This window comes from Somniosus microcephalus, chromosome 1, assembly GCF_052327205.1.
Source record: "Somniosus microcephalus isolate GS21.2 chromosome 1, FLI_Smic_1.0, whole genome shotgun sequence".
NCBI lineage: Eukaryota > Metazoa > Chordata > Chondrichthyes > Squaliformes > Somniosidae > Somniosus > Somniosus microcephalus.
Window position 1 is genome coordinate 382,113,951 of NC_140987.1, and position 25,596 is coordinate 382,139,546.

Genomic DNA, 25,596 nt, shown 5'->3' on the forward strand with positions numbered 1-25,596 from the left:
AGTCCCCCAAGGATCTATCCTTGGCCCCTTCTTTACCTTATCGACATTGCAGGTAAGAGATCCGCTTTCACACTTATGCCAATGGCACTTTCTCGACCCGTCCATCGCCTCTCTAGACCTTTCAACTGCTTCTGTGCAGTCAGACTGCTTGTCTGACATCAGTCTTGGATGAGTTATAATTTCCTCCAGTTCAACACTGGGAAATTCCAAATAATCTTTGGCTGCCGCCACAAAGTCTGCTCCCATGCCCTTGATTCCATCCTGTCCCCGATCATTTTAATAGGCTGAACTAGATTGTCATAACTTCAGTGCCATGCTCAACCCTGAGCTGTGCTTCAATTCCCATATCCTTTGAATCATAAAGGCCACTTCTACCTCTGCACTATTGCTCACCTTTGTCCCTACCTCAACCCCTTCATCGGTAAAACCTTTATACATGCCTTTGTCACCTCCAGCCTTGACTACTTCAACACTCTTCTTGTTTGCCTCCCAACCTCCATCTCCATAAACTTCAGTTTACCCAAACTCTGCTGCACATATCCTGTCCTCATTAATTACCCCTGTCCTCACTGACCTGTGTTGGGGGCTATTACAAGTCAGTCTTCACAGTATGTTTTGTTTATGCAGAACACAAAAAGTTATATTCCTTAGGCAAGCTGTTGCTCCTGATGTTGACCTTATTCTTGAAGTGTAGCAGATAGTGTGCCACAGGAGAAAAATTAACTTTCTGCCAGTGGGTTATGCACCAGAAATAGTAGTACTCCTCATGTCCTACAGATCTCTGAATTCATGGAAAACATCATGCTTACAGACCATGTATCTCAGGCTAAAAACAAAAGTTTATTGTAAGTAAAATTATATAGTCAAAAAAGATAAATCAGATTTTTAAAAATGGTCCTTAATTGTCACAGGTACATTGGAACTTTTGAGGTCAACACAAGAAGCATAATCCCTACAGTCCTTTTACTGAATACTTGTGGTTGTTTTAGAAATTATATTATTGGTGCTTCAGCCTCCATGGAGTTCTTCCTCACCACTGTGGAGTACACAAAGGAAGATAAAATTGGCATGCTTCCTGATGAATAAAGCTGTTCTGCTTCAAAAATACTTCTTGCAGTGACGGAACAGACACCAGAGGAATCTACAGATGCAAACAACTCCAACCTCACCAAACAAAATTTAAATGTCATTATTATACAATATGCTTCCAGATATGTGTGTATTCTATTTTGCCTTTCAGCTCTTGAAGCTTATACAAAAGGAACTCATTCAAAGTAGCCAGTACTTTCACTTTAAACAGTTTAAAGCATAAGCCAAGTTATACATTTGTATAAAATATAGCATTAGATACATTGGGCTTCATCACATTCCATCCTAACTGAAATCAGTGAACTCTTCTCCGAGCAGAGGCCTTACTGGACTATATGGATCAGCTGCTCACTGAACCATTGGTGCAAATTGGATGTGAAACCTCCCGGTGTACTGGAACACAAATGAGGTGTGCTACCCCATTACCCATAAAATTAGTTTGGATGGAATTGAAATAGATGCCTACTGTTTAAAATCCACCCAACATTGTCCAGAATTCATGCACACTATCCTCAATCTACTAAATTTCACTTTAGCGTCATTGTAAGGATACCAGGAAAAAACAGCTAACAAATTATAGATAACCATGAAAAGCAAAGTCTGAGCTCTTCGGGTTTATATTTGATGACCACAGTAGGTTTGATGACAAAGACCAAAAATAAATAAAGACTCATATGTTGAACAAATTATATTGACTTACTATAAAAGAGATTGAAGACAGTAACAGGTAATGTGGAAACCATTTATTGAATCAATATACTTTCATCCAAGAGATAAGCTACATAAAATGGAGGAGAAAAAAATGTCCCATCCCCATTCTTCGGAGGGAGTGTGTGTGTATATATACTCCAAGTTCAAAAAAGTGCTATTTATTGATTAAACCATATATTTTGAATAATGTTTTAGTTAGCAGATGTTTAGTTTACCCATGAGACAATGTAAAATCCATCACATAAATCTCTCCCCTGTACTTGGATAGAAAGCTTGCATGAAGGATTCCCCCCCAAACAAAGCTTTGTCAAACTTGCCCTTTGCTTCTGAGTTTACAACCTTCAAAACTTTGATTATTTTGAGGATTTCTCAAAAAAGAAACACACTTATAAGGGTAGGTGCTGTAGTTAGAGGCCTGAAATAATGTTGGCTAGTCTTTTAGCCTGTCTAGACTTCATTATAATTAAAACGTGAATTTTGAAACACAATGGGCTGGATTTTCATTCAGAAGTTGGGAAGGAGGTGGGACTACAACTTTTGGGTTGTAGTCCCGCCTCCATCGAGATGCGGCCAATCCACGCGATTTTCACTTGATTGACCTTGTTGAGCCCGCCCAGCGGGCTCAGCAGGCCAATTAAGGGCCACCCGGCAACAGGTGATGTCACAGACTGAAATTTCATTTGTCAAGAAGTGTTGACAGATGAAATATCAATGTTTCACAGCTGTTTGAAGCTGTCAAACACTGACAGTCTTACTTCTAACCGGAGTCCTTCTACGCAGACTCAGTTAGAAATCTCGCCGGACTGAAAGCTGCAGGCTGTCACTTTTGACAGCTCGCGGCCATTCTGCTTTCTGTGCCGGCTGAATGATGGACTCCTGAAGCCTAGAGGAAGGAAGGCTGTAAAGGTAAGTACAGGTAATTTAAACTTCTTTACACACTTTAGACACACCAAACACACTTACCTTTGCACTCATGACTCACCTGAACACCGACATCTGGACCCCTCCAAGTCCTTCAACCTGACGGCCCGACGACTCTAACCTGGCGTGGTTTGGAGCCGTCGGGAATCCCACACGACAACCTTCAAAATAGGGATTAGGCTAAAAACTGTGTTAACTACCTGTTAACAGGCAGTTAATTGACACTAAATCCTTCCTGCCTCGGGTCGGCGGGTCCCAGTGCAGGGCGGGTACCCGCCTTCTTTGAAACTTACATGGAGGCGGGTTTTGGGTGGGATGGTGTCGGGACCCCCGAATTCGGGATTTTAGCCCCCCGCACGCCTAAAAGCCCGCCTCACGGCACACTGAAAATCAACCCCAATGTAGTGTTTAAAATCTCTAGCTTGTAGGACATGGAGCTCTTGGTGTAAGTCAGTAAAAAGCATATGACTTGTATCACAAATACTTTGTTAAATCTTTTTCTGATAACTTATCTTCAATCTCACTTCTTCCTCAAATTTATCCTCTTCAATAAGCTTGTAGATCTTGAACAAAAATCAGATCCAGCAAACAGTTGCTGAAAGGCAAAATCAATATGCCAGTGAAACTGTTATGAGGTTGGGATGCATGTTGGTAATGCAAGACAGCTTTCAGTTTTAGTCCCCATTTTATGAGTTTCTGTTTGTTGCAGCACTTCTGGAGGCAACTATAAAGCACAAGTGAGATAATCTCTGCAGTGATAGAAAAGGAGAACAAAAACCAACCATGCCAGACCATCCCAATGCATCCTGCTTTATACAAGGCTTGGGAGTTGGCCATGGGCCTGATTCTCAGCCAGAAGGATGTACAGCAGTGGTAGTAAGACATGGAAAAGATGGAAGTAACTTAGGGGTTGAAGTCTCAAGGTAACAAAAAATAAAATGCATTCATATGAAAGTCCTCTGCCCAGTATTTTAACAAAGGCATTAATCTATTTAAAATAAATGCATCTTCATTAAAATAAGAGAGGCGGGAATTTCATACAAACATGCTATATTTAGTTACTAATGTCGAGAAGCCCAATTTCATTCCCTTAAATTTAAAAAGAACAAAACTGGACCAGTTTTCGGTTGAATTACTGTGAAATCCTTTTTGACCATTGATCTTTCCTACCCATTAGACATGTCCACTTCTATATCCTGTATAGTTTTATAGATGCAAAATGTTTCTGTTAAATATGCAGTTACTGTGACGTTTTCCATCCTCCACCAAGCAAACCTTAACAAATCTACTTCTGTATAATCCTGTATTCTCTGATTATTAAAATAGTCCTGAATATTTCAAATACATTTCTACCATAACTCGTTTTTTTTGCTACATCCACTGACGCCTATATCACCAGACTGTAACTAAACAAATGGTTCTTACAATCTCTGTCTATGAGTCTCATAAGATTGTTCTAAGTCTACGTGAGAAACTAAGGCCTAGAAATTCAGTGGCCTGCGCCACCAGTTTGCGCCCAAAGAGGGCTTTTGCGCCACTGTGCAAACCTACCGCGATATTTAGCGGGGCGCTAATGGCGGCGTTAGCCATTAGCGCTGCGCCGCCACCGATGACGTCATCGGTGTGCGCAGCGCCCCGCTGGCCATATTTGGTTGCTGCCGTCTCCCCCGCGCCGGCCGCAAACAGCGACCGGTACACGGGGCCTACCTGTGCCGGTAGTGGGGCGAGTTAAGGTGGAGGTGCGGCCGGCCGCTTTTTCGGCGGCCGCCTGCCCGCACCACCTTCCCCGGCCTCCTACACCGCCCCCCCCGCGGCATTGCCGGCTGTTTCCAGAGAGCCCGGCACTTCTCCTTGGTGCTGGGCTCATTTGCCGGCACTCGCGAGCGGAGATCGCGCTGTTGCAGGCACCTCCCCCTTAAGAATGAGAGGAAGGCCTGCAGTACCGCGGGTGGCGCTGCGGCACTTTACACGCAGATATTCAGTTTCAGCGCCCCAAGCGGGGCGCCGAAACCCTTGTTTAGCGGCCGGCTTCCACTTGGGGCGTTGAAACTGAATTTCCCGCTGGCGCAAGTGGCTCCGCGCGCAGCGGTAATTCCGGCGCCCAGGCGAGCTGGGCGCCCCTAACTGAATTTCTAGGCCTAAGAGCCTAATTTTTGGTGTGCTGTTTTGATTATGTTTGATTTTCTGGTGTGTGCTTGCAGTAGCAATAATAGCTTTTAGCATTCTGATGGCATTTTATGTAATATGGGGAACTGGAGGCGATAACTTATTCCCGATTTTCCAATCTGGAATGAGGAGTGGTATTAAGGGAACTCGCAGCTTGTATTTTACCACAGGCTAACATTCCACCATTAATAGTGTGCCGGCTATATTCAATTTTTCTGATAAATGAGGGAATGTTACTGACCTATTGGTCTTGAAAACAAATATTCCAACTACAAGTTGCCCACAGCAAAAAGCAAAACAGCAATGGTTTGTATGAGTAGCAAAAGACTTAATATCTGAATATAAGATCCACGTCCAAAGATCAAACTAATAATCCTACCTAATAAGGAATGTGGGACTGAATTCCCTATTGTCAGTTTTATTACTGATTAGGGTGGGGGAAAGGAAACAAAGCATAGGCAGAGTGAATACAGGCTGCAGGAGAAACATTTTTAACATGCCCTCAGACCAATTTTCTTAACATAAAATATTCTCTTCTCCATTTCCTCCTTCCCCACTTCCTGACATGATCAGATCTCAATCCGCTACAAGTTGCCATTCTTGATCCTGTGAATTCCTGGAGCTAGTCATACCTGTTCTTAAACAAAAATATTTCCTCCATTCCTGAGGGGACACTATTTTGGGGTGAATGAATATATGGATTTTTGTTTTTGGGATAAAACGTTACTTTGATATGGCTTGTGGTGCTAGAGCACTTGACCAATTTTCTGTTTGCATTATAGTAATCCACCTTCAGGATGTACTGGTTGGAAGTAAAATTAGACATTTTGTCCCCGTATCCACTGACTAGATGTGTCCAGTCATGTCTGGACGAAGCAGCAGTGTTCCTTCAACCCAGGAGCCGGGGTACTGGGTCATCCTCCGCCAAATGTTGATCTCCTCTCCCATTGAATCCATCCAGTCCACTTGCTGCCCATTGCTGATTCCTGGAACAAAATATGCAAAAAATGAGTGGGCAGGCATGTTTCATAAGTTACAGCACAGAAACTCTAGAGCACAGCTACAATGTCACTTTCTCACAGTTTTTTTTATATTTGTTCATTGGGATGTGGGAGTTACTGGCAAAACCAGCATTTATTGCTCCTCCATAATTCCCCTCGAGAAGGTGGTGGTGAGCTGCCTTCTAGAATCGCTGTAGTCTGTGTGGAGAAGGTACTCCCATAGTACTGTTAGGAGTTCCAGGATTTTGACCCACTGACAATGAAGGAACGGCGATATAATTCCAAGTCAGGATGGTGTGTGACTTGGAGGTGATGGTGTTCCCATGCGCCTGCTGCCCTTGTCCTTCTAGGTGGTAGAGGTCGCGGGTTTGGGAGGTGCTGCCAAAAAAGCCTTGGCGAGTTGCTGCAGTGCATCTTGTAGATGGTACACACTGCAGCCACGGTACGCTGGTGGTGGAGGGAGTGAATGTTTAAGGTGGTGGATGGGGGTGCCAATCAAGTGGGCTGCTTTGTCCTGGATGGTGTCGAGCTTCTTGAGAGTTGTTGGAGCTGCACTCATCCAGGCAAGTGGAGAGTATTCCATCACACTCCTGACTTGTGCCTTGCAGATGGTTATGTCAGCAATTAAGGTTGTATAAGCTAATGGGTCAGAATTCACTAAGATCCAGATGGCGCGGCGCCCTCTACAGGGCATCTGGGGCCTGTGTGAACAGGGTAATCAACTGTGTCTCAACCAATCAGATTGAAGTATTGTGAAATGAACAGCAGAGTTCAAATCAGGTACAGAAAACAAACTGAAGAGAGGGAAAGAAAGATTGGATTAAGAGAGAGAAAAAGTTTCTAAAAAGTTAAATTTACATTTCAAAAAAATCTCCAACAATTAAAATCTGAAGAAATAAGACTCCTCAGTAAATTTGCAGTGCCATAGAGGTTGTTTGGCAGTAATTAAGCCTCATCACCAATGTTCCCTCTAATTTTTTTGTGTGCAGTCCCTTTAAATTTGTTGCGCAGTATCTTCCAGTGGCAACAACTTGTGAGCAGCCTGAGTGGGACTTCCTGAGGGGGAACATTGCTCATCACGCCGTTAAAAAAGGGTACTTAGACTGAAATGGACTTTCTGTGGCGAGTTTAGTTCACATCTACACAGAGTGGTGCGTCTCGGACAGCAACTTCTGGATGTTCGCATCTATCTGCACTCGCCTGAAATTGCCGTCAGATTTGCACGTAAATAGCAGTGAGCACCATTAACCTCACCATTACTCTTACGATAAATTCTGGCTGTATCTCTCCCCTATTGAAAATTTCAGCTGAAACCAGTAAAGGCCAGTTTCTCTACTGAAACTTAGGTCAGTTCCTTCCCTACCTCTTTCCTACCACTGCACCCCTCCCATTTCTTCTTTCCTTACCATTTCCAACTCCAAGACGGACTCCTCCGAGAAAATCGTTGCTGGACAGGGGCTCTCTATCCCAGATGGTCAGCTCCAGACAAATATGCTGCAGGTCCTCGGGCTTCATGCCACTGTACACAAAGGTGTGGTTGTAGTGAGGGTTCAATGTCTTCTTCACTACAGGAGTTTTCCGTTTGGATGTTTTGGTTCTGAATGGTAGAAGGTACCTGAAACATGAAGGGATTGGGATTGACATTGACTTCAGTTATAAACTAGTAATGCTCCTTAAGGGAAATTATTATAGATCTCCCTCACTCTCAGTCTTCTGGGCTAGATAAAAGCAGTATTGATAAAAGATAGCTTTTATTTGTAAAGCAGTCTGAATAGTAAAGAAGGTATTTGACAGTTATTGAGTTTTTTCCATGGGTATTACTACTTTGCAGCAAGCGGAAGTGTGCGCTGCAGGCAGTAAATTTAAGAATCAATGAAATAGGAATAAAATTGTAACACTGGCCCCGAAAATTGGTGAGGTCATTTATGCTGGAGGAGAACACTTCCACCCAATAATCCTCTCCAACCATAAATTATGGGCTCAGTTTATTTGCATAGAATTTGGCATTAGTTGAGCGCAACTATTGTACTGGGGAAATGGAATTTGCAGTTGCAGGCCTTTAAAGAGTCGAGAATGGCTGATGATTGCAACAGCAGGCTGGAGAAACTGTTAGGTAAGTGTGGTCGATGACTCATGAGTTCTGTGGCATTTTTGAAGTATGTCTTCAAGCGAGAGACCTGGCAGAGACACCCAAAGAAGAGAACAGGTCATTGGAAGAAGGCAGAAAAAAAGCACAACATTTTAATGAGGCCGGCTTATAAACCCGCTTGCAAGACATGCAGCAAAGGAGAGAAAGACTGCTGTGATTCTATGGTAGGAAGCTGCAAAAAGTGGCTTGCATGTCATATGGGAGGAAGTGGTAGAGTGCCTCATCTCACCCCATGAATTGCAGACCAATGCTGGAAAAAGTTCAATGACTGGATGACTACAGGTAAGGTAACACACCGGCCATTCTGCCTTTTCTTCCTTGAGTGCCATGCATGTTAATAAACTGTTCACTAATTATTAGCTGCACAAGTCATTCTTAACATTGCACTGTGATTAAAGATTTCAGCAATTCTGGATATGACAATGTAAGTTGCTATCTTCCCTAACAGCAATTACTTGCATGCAGAATCTTAAAACCTTTTCTTCCACTTTAACAGGGTGATACCAGAAGATCTATTACGCCAGCTGTCTGATGCTACCTGGCAAAAGTGCTAGCCATCACCTATTTCACTAAATCTTGTTACAGGAGGAACTTCTGCACAATGCCTGTGAAAGACAAAGGACCAGAGGGGCATTCCAGACATCAGAGCTGACTCCATATGAGGAGCAGACCATAGAGTTGTTGAGTAGGCACTCCACTCAGCTGTGGCAGATGGTAAGATTGGTAAGACACTGCAGGTAAGTGGGTAGACAGTTGCCATGGAATACCCATGAAGCAGCATACAGCCAGAAGCTTTCACACCCTTCTTTGTCTCCTTAATCCCTTAATAGGTAATGGTCACCGTGGAAGCCCTCCTTTCCTGGAGTTCCATCACAGCAACAGGAAGCAGAGGAGGAGGAAGATGGTGATGAGAAGCAGGAGGGCAGAAATTTCTTCCTCATTGACTGATGAAGATGATGATGAGTAGGGTGCTGAAGAAAAGACCACACAGGTGTTCCTGGAGCAATATCCTGCCCCACGTTACTCTGTCACAATCCCCTCGATGTCGGCACCTGTGCCACTTGCTTTCTCACTCCCATGATACTGTTAACTGGGGGAATTGGGTAGTGTTAGTGAGGATGTGGCACCAGGTGATTGACTGTACGAGGGACCCTGGGGAGTGGGTGAGGATATGTCATCTTACCTGTGGAAGCAAAGTTGTGGGGCCCAGAACTTATAAGCACTCACCTGAAAAGAAGGGTATTCGAAGAACATCAAACACATGTGCAAGCTCAGAGGCCAGTCTCTGAGGATGTGCGGTAATTGACAGTTGTGACTGGAGTCTAGAGCCCTTATTTGTGGTAACATCTTTTTCTTTACTGTAGCCATCAATTAAGTATCTGGTGGGTTCATTGCAATCTGCTGAAGCCTCCCACCTCAGGGGTGGCCTGGAACTAGTCGGTTACTCCGCCTCTATGGAAGCACAGACTGCTGCCCTGGTGGCAGTCGGGGACAAATTAGACAGCACCTTTTATACCAGCTTTCAGCTACTGTGTTTTGACATGCATGCAGCTGTTTCTGGGCTTTCAGGATCTGATAGCAGCCAATAGACCAGCCAGCTCCCTGATCAGTGGACACACAGATCTCGGCCTAGTAGAATGGCGACAGCTGGAGTGCATGTGTACAAGGCTGTTTTCTCAGGATTGTGGAACAAGGCATCCAGCCTTACCCCTCAGTGCATGCAAGTGGCATGTAGGAGGTGACAACAGGCTGCCCAGGCACAAGCTCCAGAGATGCAGCCAGCAATGGCTCCATCTCAGATCAAAAATATCCCAGTGGGTTCATGGGCTGTCAGAGGCAAGTCAAGCTCTATCCAGGTGCAAGGTAAAAATAATGCTGTGAAAGCTCTAGCAAACACTTCTCAAAGTTTTTTAAGCCTGCAGGTTCCAAAGTAAAGCAATTCTGCCATTTGAGAACATACATGGAAGGGCACAGATCATGATGGAAACGACATCACTGCCATTATAGGGTGCAAACCTAGCAGACATGAGTCACATTCGAGCAATCACCTCCAAAAATGCCACTATGCTCATGTTAAGCCACAAACTTGCCAAAAATGGCAAGTACATTTGAGGCCATAATATGTGACGTTATTTACAAGTGGGAGCCGCCTTCTCTTCCTGTAAATATTCTGTGCTGTGCTCTATATTTCAATCACTCTCCTCTCATCCACAAATTCACAGAGGACATCCAGAGAGACATACATGATTAAAACACTGATATTTAGTTATAGTTACTTGTACAGAAGCACACTGCCGACTCTTACCCTTTGACAAAAGTGTCTGAGGTTCCTCCTACTTTCATTGGTGTAAGGTTCTTGGCCTCCTTAATCCACACCTGCAGCTCCCCACCCTCTAGTGGCCTTGTGCCTTTCTTTCCTGTTAGAAACAGCGGTTACATGAGTTGACTTTAGGTTGCAGTGTGTCGATAAAGATATCTCATTAGCTACAGTACATTAGCTCAACATTCTTCTGGAAGCTATTTTCAATTACCATAGTGATTCTTATGGGAACTACTCAGCTGTGTTCTAAAGAAAAACACTGCCCATGGAATGATTTGGTGGCACAGCATGTTGACACACTAGGTAACAAAAAATAGATTATCATAATGTTGTGGTTGTGCCACAAGGTGGAGGCAGTAGGCGGAGGCTAATCAATTATCCACAGCGAAGAAACAGAGGGGAAAAAATGGGAGCCCGTGTCACCTGTATACGTTATTGACAAGACAGTTGGGAGTAGGCCACCTGCCCACTTTATTGGATTGTAATGGTGCTTGGTACTAAACTGACACTAATCTGCCATCCACTGCTGTGTCTCGTCCTATTTGTCTCAAACTATTATGGGAATCAGAGTAATGCATTCACAATTCAGACCTTTCCCTTTCTGGGTTAAATGCGACCAATCTGAATCATAAATAACACTTTTGGTATTGTAAAAAATGTGCCTGTGCACAATTAAGTCTTGTCTAATTGAAAGACAGAACCTCTTGGGTATTGAGTGAATTGTTCATAATAAATTGCAGGACAGGTGAGGAAATTCCTAGCTTGATGAATCAATTAGAGATTAAATGCACAAACTACAGTTGTTATAACCTTACCTTTACTCTTGTCTGTAGGAACATTTTTGGCAGTTGGAATGTATTTTATTGAAAGTACCAACTCCCCTTTATATGGTGGGATATTCCCGGACTCTGCATTTGCCTGCAACATCAAAACAGAAATAAAATGGAGTAAACTTACTTTCAAACTATCCCTTTGCATTAGTTTTTCTAAAGATGGGAAAATTCTGGAAATATGTGCCTGTGACTCTTGGGGTCAGGAGTAGTGGTTATGATTTGGGCTCTCTCCCTATACTTGTTGCTTGTGCTCAGTGCAAAAATAAACTTCCATAGATGATTTACGCTCCCTACGATCAGAAACTTGACCTTAGGCACAAAGTATATAGAGAATGTACAGGATAGGGCATGCATTTAATCCTTTTCTATTGGTATGTACAGTGGAAAAATTATGGGGTTAATCCTGTCATTCCTGTCCTCTTTGAAACCAGTAGAAAATAATATGTTGACAGACCATATCGTTCAGGTTGAAATCTGTTAACATTTAAGAGATATAAACAACACAGAATGAAAATTTGGCAATCAGCAGAATGAGAACAGTAATATACTACAGGTACTCGATTTCTGACCAGTGCTTTAAAACCATTCCAAAACAGTGAAAGTCCCTTAGCCCTGATACTGCAGTAACTTTCATAACTTGGATCACATGTCTGTAATGAAGAGCTTTTATACGAGAAAGACATTTCACAATGGTGTGTGTAGCGATACAGTGAAAAGGAGCCTGAAGAACATAGACTGCCAGTCTGATTATATGTTTCTCTTTCCTTTTAAGTCATGCTGGTGTAAAAGGAAGATAAAAAGGGAACTTCACAATTAACCAAACTACCTATTAGTAATAGATTTCAAAGCCTCACATCAATAAATCAGCACAGGACAGGAATACATCATTAATAACCTGGTGATTAAGCTTTTAGACAATAACATTGTCCTGAACTTGAAAGGTATGAACAGCGGGCTACTTCTAATCCTTATTTAATTAATTACCAGATCAAGTAACCTGGCCTAGTTGATGCAGACCTCCCATCTGCAGCATTGTCTTATAAACAGTGGGGCAAGAAAACTCCCAATTCACACAGCTAGTCCACATTGCCTCAAAAATAACTAGAGATGAACAATAGGAAAAGAAACCCCAAATTACACCACTTGAATACTGATGGTCCAAATTGCTGTATCACTACCCTAGACAACTGGATGCACATTTCACACATTTCCTCCATATAGAGTAACAGAGGCAGCACTATTACCTCAAGGACCCAAGTTTAAATTCAACCTAGACCAATTCCCTTAAAGATTATTTTCTGCTGGTTGTAAAGATCCTACACGAAATTATTATGGGAAGCTCTCAATCACAGCACAAAACTGTTAATAATAAAACACTAAATAATAACTCCACTCAGCAGAATTATAGATGGCTTGTGTGGGCTGAGCCACTTTTGTGCAGTGGGAAATCTCTGAGGTTAGGCTTAAGGTACATTGTTGGAACAGAGTACAGGGTGTTTTACTCCGAGTCTGACCCATATTGTAACAAAAATGGTATGACGTTAACACTGGGTGCCAACAGTAGAAGATGTTCCTTTTCCTTGCAGGTACACCAGTCTTCTTCATTTCTCTTGCATCACCTGTTCTATGATGATCTTGGCGATACTGCCACATGCTCACAGAATACAGGCTGATCATCTGACTCAGCAAGTTGGTCAGTGTGAAGCATCTGTCCTCCCACCAGTCTTTGGTTTCCCTGCACTTGTTGCACCAGCTGACAGGGTTGTGCATTCCGACCTAAACAACCATCCTTTTAAATTGTCTGGAACCAATTCCAGAAAATGATCTAACATTATTTGACGTGAGCTCAGTTTAACCTGTTGTGTTTTCCCTAACCAAATGTAACCCCTTCACGGTTCTCTAGATATATGTGAGATGTGGTCTCTGTTGTAGACAGTATTCTATAGTCCAGTAAGGAGATCACTACTACAATGGCTTCATTCTAATTATCTTACTTTATAGTTTTAACGTCAGACAGTATAAGAAGATTACGGTTCAATGACCTAAATCAGACATTTGCGTACATTAGAATGAATCTAGACATAATAAACATACATTCTCCATTTATATGGATTCAAAGGAGAATCTGTCCCTGTGTCCAAATTCGAGTGCACTCTTTCGTTGGCGCGCTTAAGTTGGAGCTCATGGTATGTATAATGTCTGCAAGACTTACGAAACCGAACCCCTTCGTTGAATTCTCTTCACGATCACTGAATCCCACTTTGAGTTCTGGATGCAGAGCTACTAATACGAAGGGCGGCGGCCGAGTTTGGAAGCCCGGGACGGGATGCGGCAGCCATTTGCCTCCTGAGCCCTCTTTTCAGAGCTGCCCTCTTTTCCAGTCGCTCCTTTCTTCCCGCTCGAAAAACCCGACTCCACCCCTTCCTCCTGGGGTTTCTGCCTGGAGACTGCGCAGCCTCACTGCAACAGTTGATACTGGTGCAGAATTATGGAAAGTATGCTCTTAGTCACATTGTGTCCTTAAAAGTTCTTGCCGTACCTTCACATGGGCAACTTTAACCCAGGGATTTATAACAATGATAATACAGTGTCTAAGTTAAAGATTGATAACCATACTTAGCGTACATAACATTTCCAGTGGGTATTACACTCCCCCCCCCCCCTACCAAATATAGGCATGTCCCCATAACTAATGAACTTTACACATAAGGGGTTGCATGCTTCCCAACCATGTATAAAGGGAGGTAACATATCGAACCGTAGGGGCTATCATTACACTTGGCACTCCTAGTGTACTGTATGTCAATCTTTCAGGAACCTTCTTAACTCGCTGTGAGCTCCTTATTTTGGATACCCGGTCTTCAGTTCCTTCAACTACGTTGGAGGCGTTGGTTCCTTTGTTATCATGCCTTTCAGTCTCTTTTATCTCCTTCTTGGAAGCATCTGGTTCTTCCCAGACCATGTCCAAGTATGAGCTAAATGGTTCAGACAATTCATCCAGATTCTGTCTTATGCGTCTTTCTGGGAGGTCGTACCATAGATCCCATTCTTCATCTTCCGACTCATCAGGTTCCTCATGATCCACACACTGTGTCATGGGTTTTCTGTCTTCTGGAACAAAGTTTTCCTGGTTTCTCATTTTTTTCCTTCTTCTTCTCTGCAGGGTTCTCCTACTAGGTGTCGGCTCATTATCCGCTGGCGGATCCAGACGCACTTGCTGTCCCAATGGCAGGATATGATTCCGGTGCAGCATTTTTATGGGTCCATTCCCACCTGCAGGTTTTAGCCGAAACACAGGTAGTTGTGACATTTGACTTTCAACAATGTAAGGTGTAGCAGCCCAGCGGTCTGCTAACTTATGTTTCCCTTGAAGTCCTAGGTTCCGTATGAGAACTCGGTCACCAGGCATGAGTTGGGAAAAACGGATCTTCTGGTCATACCTCTGCTTATTTCCTTTATTCTGTTTGGCAGAAACAGACTCAGCAAGTTCATAAGCAGCTTGCAATTCCTTTCTCATGTCAGATACATACTTGAGGTAAGTTCTCTGTGATGTGCCATCACTGGATACTCCGAAACACAAATCCACCGGCATCCTCGCTTCACGTCCAAACATGAGGTAGTACGGTGAAAAACCAGTAGCGTCATTTCGGGTACAATTATAAGAATGAACAAGATGTCCAATGTGCCGACTCCACTTGTTCTTTCGCTTTGAATCCAGCGTTCCAAGCATGTCTAACAAAGTACGGTTAAACCGCTCAGGTTGAGGATCTCCCGGAGGATGGTATGGAGTTGTTCTTGACTTCTCAATCCCGAGCATGGACAACAACTCATGTATAAGTCTACTTTCAAAGTCTCTACCTTGATCACTGTGTATTCGCTTTGGCAGTCCATAGTGGATGAAGTATTTCTCCCACAACACTTTGGCAACGGTGGATGCGTTCTGATCCTTTGTGGGAAAAGCTTGGGCATAGCGAGTATAATGATCTGTAATGACCAAGACATTTGCGGTATTGCTGGAATCGGGTTTGATGGACAGAAAATCCATACAGACAAGGTCTAGAGGTCCATCACTTTGCATGTGAAACAGAGGAGCAACTCTTTTAGGTAAAGTCTTTCTCTGGACACAACGTGCACAGGACTTGCAGAACTCCTCAACCGCAGACTTCATACGCGGCCAATAGAATCTGTCCTTGACCAACCCATAGGTCTTATCTACTCCCAGATGACCTGCGTCATCATGCAAAGACTTCATCACTATTTCCCTGTACTTTTCAGGCAGGACCAACTGTGAATGACATGGTTTAGTGGGTGGGTGAGTGATTCTACACAACACTCCCTCTTTAATTTCCAAGTGGTCCCATTCTCTTAGGAGCAGACGACAGTCAGGATGTTTTGATTTGTCGATCCGTGTAATATCACCCAGACGGAGAGCTGAAAACACCTCATGAATACAGGGATCCTCCTGTTGTGCTTTGGATATTTCAGATGAACACAACATGGGTAAGTTTTGTACATCCAAACTGGAAAGGTTGCAAAATGCCTGGGGAACAGCATGCATTGACGCTCCCAAGTGGTCAATCTCTCGGGCATGAAATGAATTCTTTGGTCCAGATACCACGGACATCTGACACATTACTTTCACATCTGCTGAAGCAACATCTTTCCACTCTGGTTTCTGGTAGTGTGGGCGACGAGACAGAGCATCTGCGTCAATGTTCTGGTTCCCAGGTCTGTACCTGAGACTAAAGTCGTAAGCAGATAGTGCAGCAAGCCAGCGGTGGCCGGTGGCATCAAGTTTTGCCGAAGTCAACACATAGGTTAATGGATTATTGTCTGTCCTCACTTCAAACTTCGCTCCATACATATAATCCTGCAGCTTATCCACCACCCCCCACTTCAACGCCAAGAATTCTAGCTTATGAGCTGGGTAGTTACGCTCTGATGGTGTAAGACTGCGACTGATGAACGCTACATAACGATTTGGACAGACTGGGCGATTGGGCGGATAAATGGCAGATGCACTATAATGTGGACAAGTGCGAAGTTATCCACCTTGGGTGCAGGAACGGGAGGGCAAATTATTATTTAAATGGCAATAGATTGGGAGAGGGGGAAGTACAGAGAGACCTGGGTGTTCTTGTACACCAGTCACTGAAGGCGAGCATGCAGGTGCAACAGGCGGTCAAGAAGGCAAACGGTATGCTGGCCTTCATAGCAAAAGGGTTAGAATACAGGAACAGGGATACCTTGCTGCAGCTGTACAGGGCACTGGTGAGACCACACCTCGAGTACTGTGTACAGTTTTGGTCGCCTCATCTGAGGAAGGATGTTCTTGCCATGGAGGGGGTGCAGCGGCGATTCACCAGGCTGATACCAGGAATGGCGGGAATGACCTATGAGGAGAGACTATGTAGTTTAGGGATGTACACACTGGAGTTTAGAAGATTGAGAGGGGACCTCATAGAAGTGTATAAAATTCTGACAGGTCTAGACAGACTGGATGCAGAAGGAATGTTTCCCTTGGCGGGTGAGAACAGAACTAGAGGACATAATTTAAGGATAAGGGCTAAACCATTTAGGACAGAGATGAGGGGGAATTTCTTCACTCAGAGAGTGGTGAACCTGTGGAACTCATTGCCACAGAGGGCAGTGTACGCCAGCTCATTAAATATATTTAAGAGGGAATTAGATATATTTCTACGGGCAAAAGGGGTTAAGGGTTACGGAGAGAAGGCGGGGACGGGATACTGAATTAAAAGATCAGCCATGATCTCATCGAATGGCGGAGCAGGCACGAAGGGCCGAATGGCCTACTCCTGCTCCTATCTTCTATGTATCTATGTATCTATGTATATGTGTTACACGTAGATGCCAGTCAAGAAGGGTTGGGTGGTGTGTTGTATCAGGACCAAGGAGCAGGGCTGAGACCCGTAGCGTTCATCAGTCGCAGTCTTACACCATCAGAGCGTAACTACCCAGCTCATAAGCTAGAATTCTTGGCGTTGAAGTGGGGGGTGGTGGATAAGCTGCAGGATTATATGTATGGAGCGAAGTTTGAAGTGAGGACAGACAATAATCCATTAACCTATGTGTTGACTTCGGCAAAACTTGATGCCACCGGCCACCGCTGGCTTGCTGCACTATCTGCTTACGACTTTAGTCTCAGGTACAGACCTGGGAACCAGAACATTGACGCAGATGCTCTGTCTCGTCGCCCACACTACCAGAAACCAGAGTGGAAAGATGTTGCTTCAGCAGATGTGAAAGTAATGTGTCAGATGTCCGTGGTATCTGGACCAAAGAATTCATTTCATGCCCGAGAGATTGACCACTTGGGAGCGTCAATGCATGCTGTTCCCCAGGCATTTTGCAACCTTTCCAGTTTGGATGTACAAAACTTACCCATGTTGTGTTCATCTGAAATATCCAAAGCACAACAGGAGGATCCCTGTATTCATGAGGTGTTTTCAGCTCTCCGTCTGGGTGATATTACACGGATCGACAAATCAAAACATCCTGACTGTCGTCTGCTCCTAAGAGAATGGGACCACTTGGAAATTAAAGAGGGAGTGTTGTGTAGAATCACTCACCCACCCACTAAACCATGTCATTCACAGTTGGTCCTGCCTGAAAAGTACAGGGAAATAGTGATGAAGTCTTTGCATGATGACGCAGGTCATCTGGGAGTAGATAAGACCTATGGGTTGGTCAAGGACAGATTCTATTGGCCGCGTATGAAGTCTGCGGTTGAGGAGTTCTGCAAGTCCTGTGCACGTTGTGTCCAGAGAAAGACTTTACCTAAAAGAGTTGCTCCTCTGTTTCACATGCAAAGTGATGGACCTCTAGACCTTGTCTGTATGGATTTTCTGTCCATCAAACCCGATTCCAGCAATACCGCAAATGTCTTGGTCATTACAGATCATTATACTCGCTATGCCCAAGCTTTTCCCACAAAGGATCAGAACGCATCCACCGTTGCCAAAGTGTTGTGGGAGAAATACTTCATCCACTATGGACTGCCAAAGCGAATACACAGTGATCAAGGTAGAGACTTTGAAAGTAGACTTATACATGAGTTGTTGTCCATGCTCGGGATTGAGAAGTCAAGAACAACTCCATACCATCCTCCGGGAGATCCTCAACCTGAGCGGTTTAACCGTACTTTGTTAGACATGCTTGGAACGCTGGATTCAAAGCGAAAGAACAAGTGGAGTCGGCACATTGGACATCTTGTTCATTCTTATAATTGTACCCGAAATGACGCTACTGGTTTTTCACCGTACTACCTCATGTTTGGACGTGAAGCGAGGATGCCGGTGGATTTGTGTTTCGGAGTATCCAGTGATGGCACATCACAGAGAACTTACCTCAAGTATGTATCTGACATGAGAAAGGAATTGCAAGCTGCTTATGAACTTGCTGAGTCTGTTTCTGCCAAACAGAATAAAGGAAATAAGCAGAGGTATGACCAGAAGATCCGTTTTTCCCAACTCATGCCTGGTGACCGAGTTCTCATACGGAACCTAGGACTTCAAGGGAAACATAAGTTAGCAGACCGCTGGGCTGCTACACCTTACATTGTTGAAAGTCAAATGTCACAACTACCTGTGTTTCGGCTAAAACCTGCAGGTGGGAATGGACCCATAAAAATGCTGCACCGGAATCATATCCTGCCATTGGGACAGCAAGTGCGTCTGGATCCGCCAGCGGATAATGAGCCGACACCTAGTAGGAGAACCCTGCAGAGAAGAAGAAGGAAAAAAATGAGAAACCAGGAAAACTTTGTTCCAGAAGACAGAAAACCCATGACACAGTGTGTGGATCATGAGGAACCTGATGAGTCGGAAGATGAAGAATGGGATCTATGGTACGACCTCCCAGAAAGACGCATAAGACAGAATCTGGATGAATTGTCTGAACCATTTAGCTCATACTTGGACATGGTCTGGGAAGAACCAGATGCTTCCAAGAAGGAGATAAAAGAGACTGAAAGGCATGATAACAAAGGAACCAACGCCTCCAACGTAGTTGAAGGAACTGAAGACCGGGTATCCAAAATAAGGAGCTCACAGCGAGTTAAGAAGGTTCCTGAAAGATTGACATACAGTACACTAGGAGTGCCAAGTGTAATGATAGCCCCTACGGTTCGATATGTTACCTCCCTTTATACATGGTTGGGAAGCATGCAACCCCTTATGTGTAAAGTTCATTAGTTATGGGGACATGCCTATATTTGGTAGGGGGGGGGGGGAGTGTAATACCCACTGGAAATGTTATGTACGCTAAGTATACATAAGTACGCATACATAACATTTCCAGTGGGTATTACACAAATATCTCCCATTTCTACTGCTAGTTCTCTAAAAGTATCAGTCTGAGCTTTCCATAAGTGTTATCATCTGCCTGTACACTCTTCAAGTGTCTAGCCAAAAACAGTGGAAATGCTTGTGTTACAATATCTGTTGCTAATAATACTTATACAAAGACAAGAAATTCTTGGAATGTCTTTCCTGCATCATGTGTGAAATAGACTTCAGTTAATTAGTGCTAAATCAATGTTAATTGATGCTGAATCAGTGAATAATCAGTGTTAATTAGTGCTAAATAGGTTTCTTTTAAAAAGGTGTTGGATTAATATCTGGCTAGAAATGGGGATGAAGGTAATAAGGATAAATTTAAATGTAGAGGTTTTCATAGCTTATTGAACACTAAGAGGCATGCTATTCACAACATGGCAAATTTTATCTGGAAGAAGTTTGCAGTTTTGACATCTTGGAAGCTTTTCCTGTTTTATCATCTGCATAAAGAAATTTAAATAAGGTAAGAAGCCAAGACAATGCAAATTGTACACCAGGGGTTCTCAAGCGGGGGTCCGCAAGAAGGTTTCAAGGGGTCTGCCAAATCTTTTGATTGTTTCTAAAATGATTTCACGTTGACTTCCTATTGCTTTATATTCGATGATCACCGAGGGTATTACTGTTGATGACGCGGTTCCCTAGAACTGATTATCTTTCTGTGGACAGACACAAGGTTTAAAGGATTGACAACGCTTTCAAGGACGAAGGTCTGAGACAGATTTTAGTGTGTGTATATAGAAGAGACGAAGAGGTGGGTTTGTGCCGAGGCAGCCTGCTGCCTGGGTGGGTGAAGGACACAATGTTACTGGTCCAGTCGCGCCTTTGCCTTTCAGCATCCCATGACGTTGTGAGACAGACTTCGGGGAGCAGTGAATGTCGCTCTTGTAAACGGCTTATTAAATAAAGTGATGAACATTGAACGTTGAGATGTTCACTTCGAATGGTTTGGTATTTCAGCAAGTTTTTGGACGTGAGAAGCGGAATCCCAATTTATCATCGTGAGACTACCACAAAGTGTGGATATTTAAATATTTATCTATTTGGGAAAGAAGATTTGATAGTCGTATGGTAGTTATCAACCATTTTAAAGTTGCAGATTACTAATACACATAAGGTGCCCGGTTTATCTTAATAACACTGGTGCAGTTAAGTTTACAAAGATGAGTGAATTTATTAAAGACATCAGTTGCTTGCTTGCCATATTTTCAGTAAATAAACACAACCATTAAGAATCATGCCAAACATGTTAACAGAACCTTTTGCTTCTAACACAGATTTGTAAGTAAAACTTGTGAATTTTAGGAATTTGAAACCATACAGATGATAAATATGGTTAAATGACTGCTGCAGATCAATTAATCCTCCCCAATATGTACATCCTGACCATAACATGCTAGAATTCATCAAATCTTTGCATAAATTATATATTATTTGGAAATAAACTCTGTCTAAAAATAAAGCCAGTTGTTTAGATCTAATGTTGCTGGAGATTTTGGTGCCTGGCATGGGGAATGAGCCAGAACTATCACTAAATAATGCCAATATTCTGGTGGTGTTTCTGTGTCACACATTTCTATTGAGATATCTGGTGGGCTGGGGTGGGGTTTCTGTGCATTTGTACCAAAATCATACACCTGCTCTTTATAAATGGATTCATGATATTGTTACATGAAGTACTGAGTCTTTCTTTCAGGTGAACTGTTTGAAGGATGATACCATTTGTACTCAGACTGTACAAAAGTGATGGATCACCTTTCCTGGAATCATACAGCACAGAAGGAGGCCAATTGCATAAGTGTAATATTTAATTTTTTTTTCTTTAAAATGAAAGGTGCGACTTGTTACAAACCAAATTTGAGTTGATTAGAATATTTCTAACAGGGTTATAGAACGAGGGGGAAGATGCAGTGGTGCAGTAAGTTAGAACACCGTTGTGTGGCACTATGGAATGGTGGGATTTAGGTTTGATTCCTTTAAAACCTGAATTCCTAATCCCAACCACCTTGCTGTGGACAAATGTGGAGCAGAGGCCAGGAACTTTCCACAGGGGGGAGAAAAATCAGATGCGCCTTCCCAAGACTGCTCCTGCGCCTATTATGTAAGGTTCAGAATGAAATTGGGGGAGGTCTGTGTGCTGATTACATACCCAACTTTTGACCAAGTGCAGGGAATCTAAAGATAGAAAAATAGGGAATAAAAAATAAAGTAATTCACTGTTAAATATCCAAGCTGAAGTCTAAGTGTGACATTGTGATGCTTATTCAATGCAAATGGAGATCCTTTCATCACCCCCCATCCCGTTTCTGTCCCAAGGGATTGAAAAACAAAATTCTTCCTTGAATGCACGTAATTGCTCCTTGATGTTTTCAGCATAATACTTTTATTCAGCTCATGAACTTTGTTACATTCTCTGTGCAGTGCATTTTGTAAGATGCACAATATGTACATTTTGTGCAGGAAGAATGAAATGATTCACTCAGTCAACTAATGGATCTGCAAAGAGCACATCCTTCTGTAAATGTCTATGTGCATTTGCAGGTTGATTATGAGCCATTGGGCTAGAAATTCAGTAAGGCCCCGCCAGCTTTGCGCCCAGTTACCACCCAAAGAGGGCTTCTGCGCCAATAGAGGAGTTTGCGCTGATATTCAGCGCAGCGGTAATGGCGGCGGTAGCCGGTAGCGCTGCGCCGGCACCGATGACGTCATCGGTGTGCGCAGTGCCCCGGTTCCACCCCGATACCGGCCCGACCCCCATATTTAGTTGCGGCCGCCTCTTCCGCAGCGGCCGCAAACAACGTTCTGCAACCGTGGCCGTCCTGCAGCCTTAGTGGCGCTAGTTAAGGCGGAGGTGCGGCCGGCCGCTTTTTCGGCAGCCGCCTGCCCGCACCTCCTTCCCCGGCCTCCTCCACCCCACCCCCCCCCCCCGCGGCATTGCCAGCTGCTTTCCACGAGCCCGGCACTTCTCCGTGATGCCGGGCTCATTTGCCGGCACTATCAAGCGGCGATCTCCCCGTTGCAGGCACCTCCCCCTTAAGAGGAGGAGGCCTGCAGTACTGCAGCCTGCCGCTCCGCAGCGGGTGGCGCAGCGGCACCTACAGCGCTGAAATTCAGTTTCAGCGCCCCAAGCGGGGGCGGGCACACCCTGGAATAGCGCCCGGTTCCGACTTGGGGCGCAAAAACTGAATTTCTGACGGGCGCAACTGGCTCCGCGCGCAGCGCTAACTTTTGGGCGCAAGCGAGCTGGCGGGGCCTTACTGAATTTCTAGGCCATTTTTTTTTATATCCAGCCCCTGTTGAGTTTTTGTTGAGTTAAGGATAATCTCTGTGGTACGTTTGGGGCCACACCCGGTGTAAATTGATTTCATTGCTGGATAGTGTATGCGGGGTGCAGGGGTCCTATTATTTAGCATCACCAGTGTGCATTCTCACAAATCTTTTCCAGCAGGGAATATATTTTCTGAGAACCCTTGAATATGAATTTCTAACAAAGTACTTGAGATAAATTAAAAAATGACTCCATGGAACATATTAATGGATAGGTACCTTTCATTCAAGCAGCTCCATTTGTTGTGTTTTCACAATGATGGGTATAAGTGCAAGGAAATGGAATGCTTTTCTCCTTTCAGCACCCAGTTTATACTATTTTTGGTATAATATGGGTTAAATTCAGAGTGAACCTCCCTGTATTCTGTTTCAACAATGTACCTCAGAAATCTCCCACAGCGCAAAGATGACATTTTTATTACCCACACTAGCCATCTAGAAGTCTGCTGAATGAGGTTATTAGTTGGTGTTTTATTATGAACAGTTTTGTGCTGTGAGGCCATGCTGCTGTGGGTTGAGAGCTTCCCAAAGTAATTTTGTGTACGGTCTTTACAACTAGCAGAAAAGAATCTTTCAGGGAATTGGTTGAGGTTGAATTCAAACCTGGGTCCTGGAGGTAAAAGGATAATGTGCGAACACACTGTGCTATCTTCTCATTCACCCAGAAAGCTTCCTTCCTCCTCTAATACCTGGAAATAGGGAGGGGAAAGTTGGACACATGAACATCAGGGATATTTAGTCATATTCTGAACATGACGTACAGAACTTGGTTGTGACATTTACATTATTTATATTGTCTTTCAGAAAAGAATCCCTAAATGGATCTCTTATTCTATTATAGATAAAATTGAAATGCATCCCTCTCAGTACTATAAGCATTCAGACCTTTTTCCTTTCACTGGTAGAAGCCCCCTAGAACTTCAGACTGAATTACTAATAGAGCAAACAATCTGGAAAAGCTCAGGGAACAGCACCTCATCTTTCGATTAGGCACTTTACAGCCTTCTGGACTCAACATAAAGTTCAACAATTTCAGACCATAACCTCTGCCCATATTTTTTTTCTATTTATTTTATTTATTATTTTTTTTCTCTCTCCCACCTGGCAGCTGTCTTTCATTCTGCCATTTACACTTCATCTAAAGCCATCTTTTGTTTCTTAACTTGTCCAATTACCATCTCCTTTTGCCTTGCACCATCTCTTAATGTCTCTTAATATCTCCTGCCTTCCATCCTATCACAGACCTTCCCTTTTGTTCTTTCCTCCCCTCCCCCTTTCCCTGCCCCTGCAATTGCTTAAAAACCTGTTCCATCTCCAGCTTTTTCCAGTTCTGACAAAGGATCATCAACCTGAAACGTTAACTCTGTTTCTCTCTCCACAGATGCTACCTGACCTGTTGAGTATTTCCAGCATTTTCTGTTTTTATTTCAGATTTCCAGCATCCGCAGTATTTTGCTTTTGTAATCTGGAAAATTAGTTTGCTGCTCTTGTACTGTTTAAATAAGGTTTATAAAAGGTGCAAGAGTGGTGTCCTTACCATACCATGAAGAGGAAGGCACTCCTCAGACTCACTGTTGAAGTTCCAAATATCCAGTGAGAGGTCCACCTCTCCCAGAAAAATGTTGCGTCCAAAGCGGTCATAATGCCAAACAGAAAGTTGCAATGTCCTCATAATTAATTGTGACTCACTGATTTCATACTGATTAGAGAAAAAAAGAAACACTCACAGCAATGTCCATAAAAACTAATTTATCTTCCGCAAGCACTGATAGAGAAAATTATGTAAATCATTGAAGTAACACCCTCTACCCTGTCTAATTAAACACTCCCAGGTCAGATATAGCATAGACTATATGCAGGGTAAAGCTGTTTCTACATTGTCCCAATAAGGAACCTAAGAACATCTCCCACTGCATCAAAGAGACATTCTCATTTCCTACATCAAGGACCAACAATTTAGTGAGAATTTGTACAGAATGATGGATAGCTTTATGCTGCAGAATCACTCTTTAACAACTGTTGGCCTACTTCCACTGGCAACATTCCAGCAGTCTGGGCTGATGGCAATTCAGATCCCACAGGTGAAAAGCAGTATTGGAACCCACTGGACCAAGAACAGATCACCGGCCCACCCTTTTAGCCAGGGAATAGAAACATAGAAGATAGGAGCAGGAGTAGGCCATTCGGCCCCTCGAGCCTGTTCCGCCATTTAATGAGATCATGGCTGATCATTCAAATTCAGTACCCTGTCCCTGCTTTCTCCCCATATCCCTTGATCCCTTTAGCCTTAAGAAATATATCTAACTCCTTCTTGAATATATTTAAAGACTTGGCCTCAACTGCCTTCTGTGGTAGAGAATTCCACAGGTTCACCACTCTCTGGGTGAAGAAATTCCTCCTCATCTCTGTCCTAAATGGCTTACCCCTTATCCTTAGACTGTGACCACTGGTTCTGAGCTCCCCCGCCATCGGGAACATCCTTCCTGCATCTAGTCTGTCTAGTCCTGTTAGAATTTTATAAGTTTTTGGTGATTGGTGCAGGGATTTGAAAGATTGAAAAAGTGTCAATAATAAATAAGTATACAATTCGATGTTCTTTTGAGGGTTTAGCTGAGGTCTGCAATGTCTCTATTTTGAATGTTTATGTGAGATGCTAAGTTTGTGCATCCAAAACAAATACTTCAAAACATGTTCCCACAGCATTTCATTTTAAATGACGTATAAA

At 43.4% G+C, this 25,596-nt stretch overlaps 1 protein-coding gene across 4 annotated transcripts in view; it reads right to left on the minus strand.

Annotated features, from left to right (window-relative positions):
- Positions 1 to 819: 819 nt before the first annotated feature.
- The window catches only part of sytl4 (synaptotagmin-like 4), a 115,488-nt gene continuing 90,711 nt past the window's right edge, over positions 820 to 25,596 (minus strand). For all 4 annotated transcript variants that reach the window (XM_085996309.1, XM_085996317.1, XM_085996291.1 and 1 more), the window contains 5 exons: positions 24,409 to 24,570; positions 11,173 to 11,275; positions 10,343 to 10,454; positions 7,295 to 7,503; positions 820 to 5,873 (listed from right to left, as the gene is read on the minus strand). In XM_085996309.1, coding sequence (XP_085852435.1) covers positions 5,734 to 5,873; positions 7,295 to 7,503; positions 10,343 to 10,454; positions 11,173 to 11,275; positions 24,409 to 24,570 — 726 coding nt within the window. In that variant the 3' untranslated portion in view covers positions 820 to 5,733. The remainder of the gene's footprint in view (positions 5,874 to 7,294; positions 7,504 to 10,342; positions 10,455 to 11,172; positions 11,276 to 24,408; positions 24,571 to 25,596) is intronic.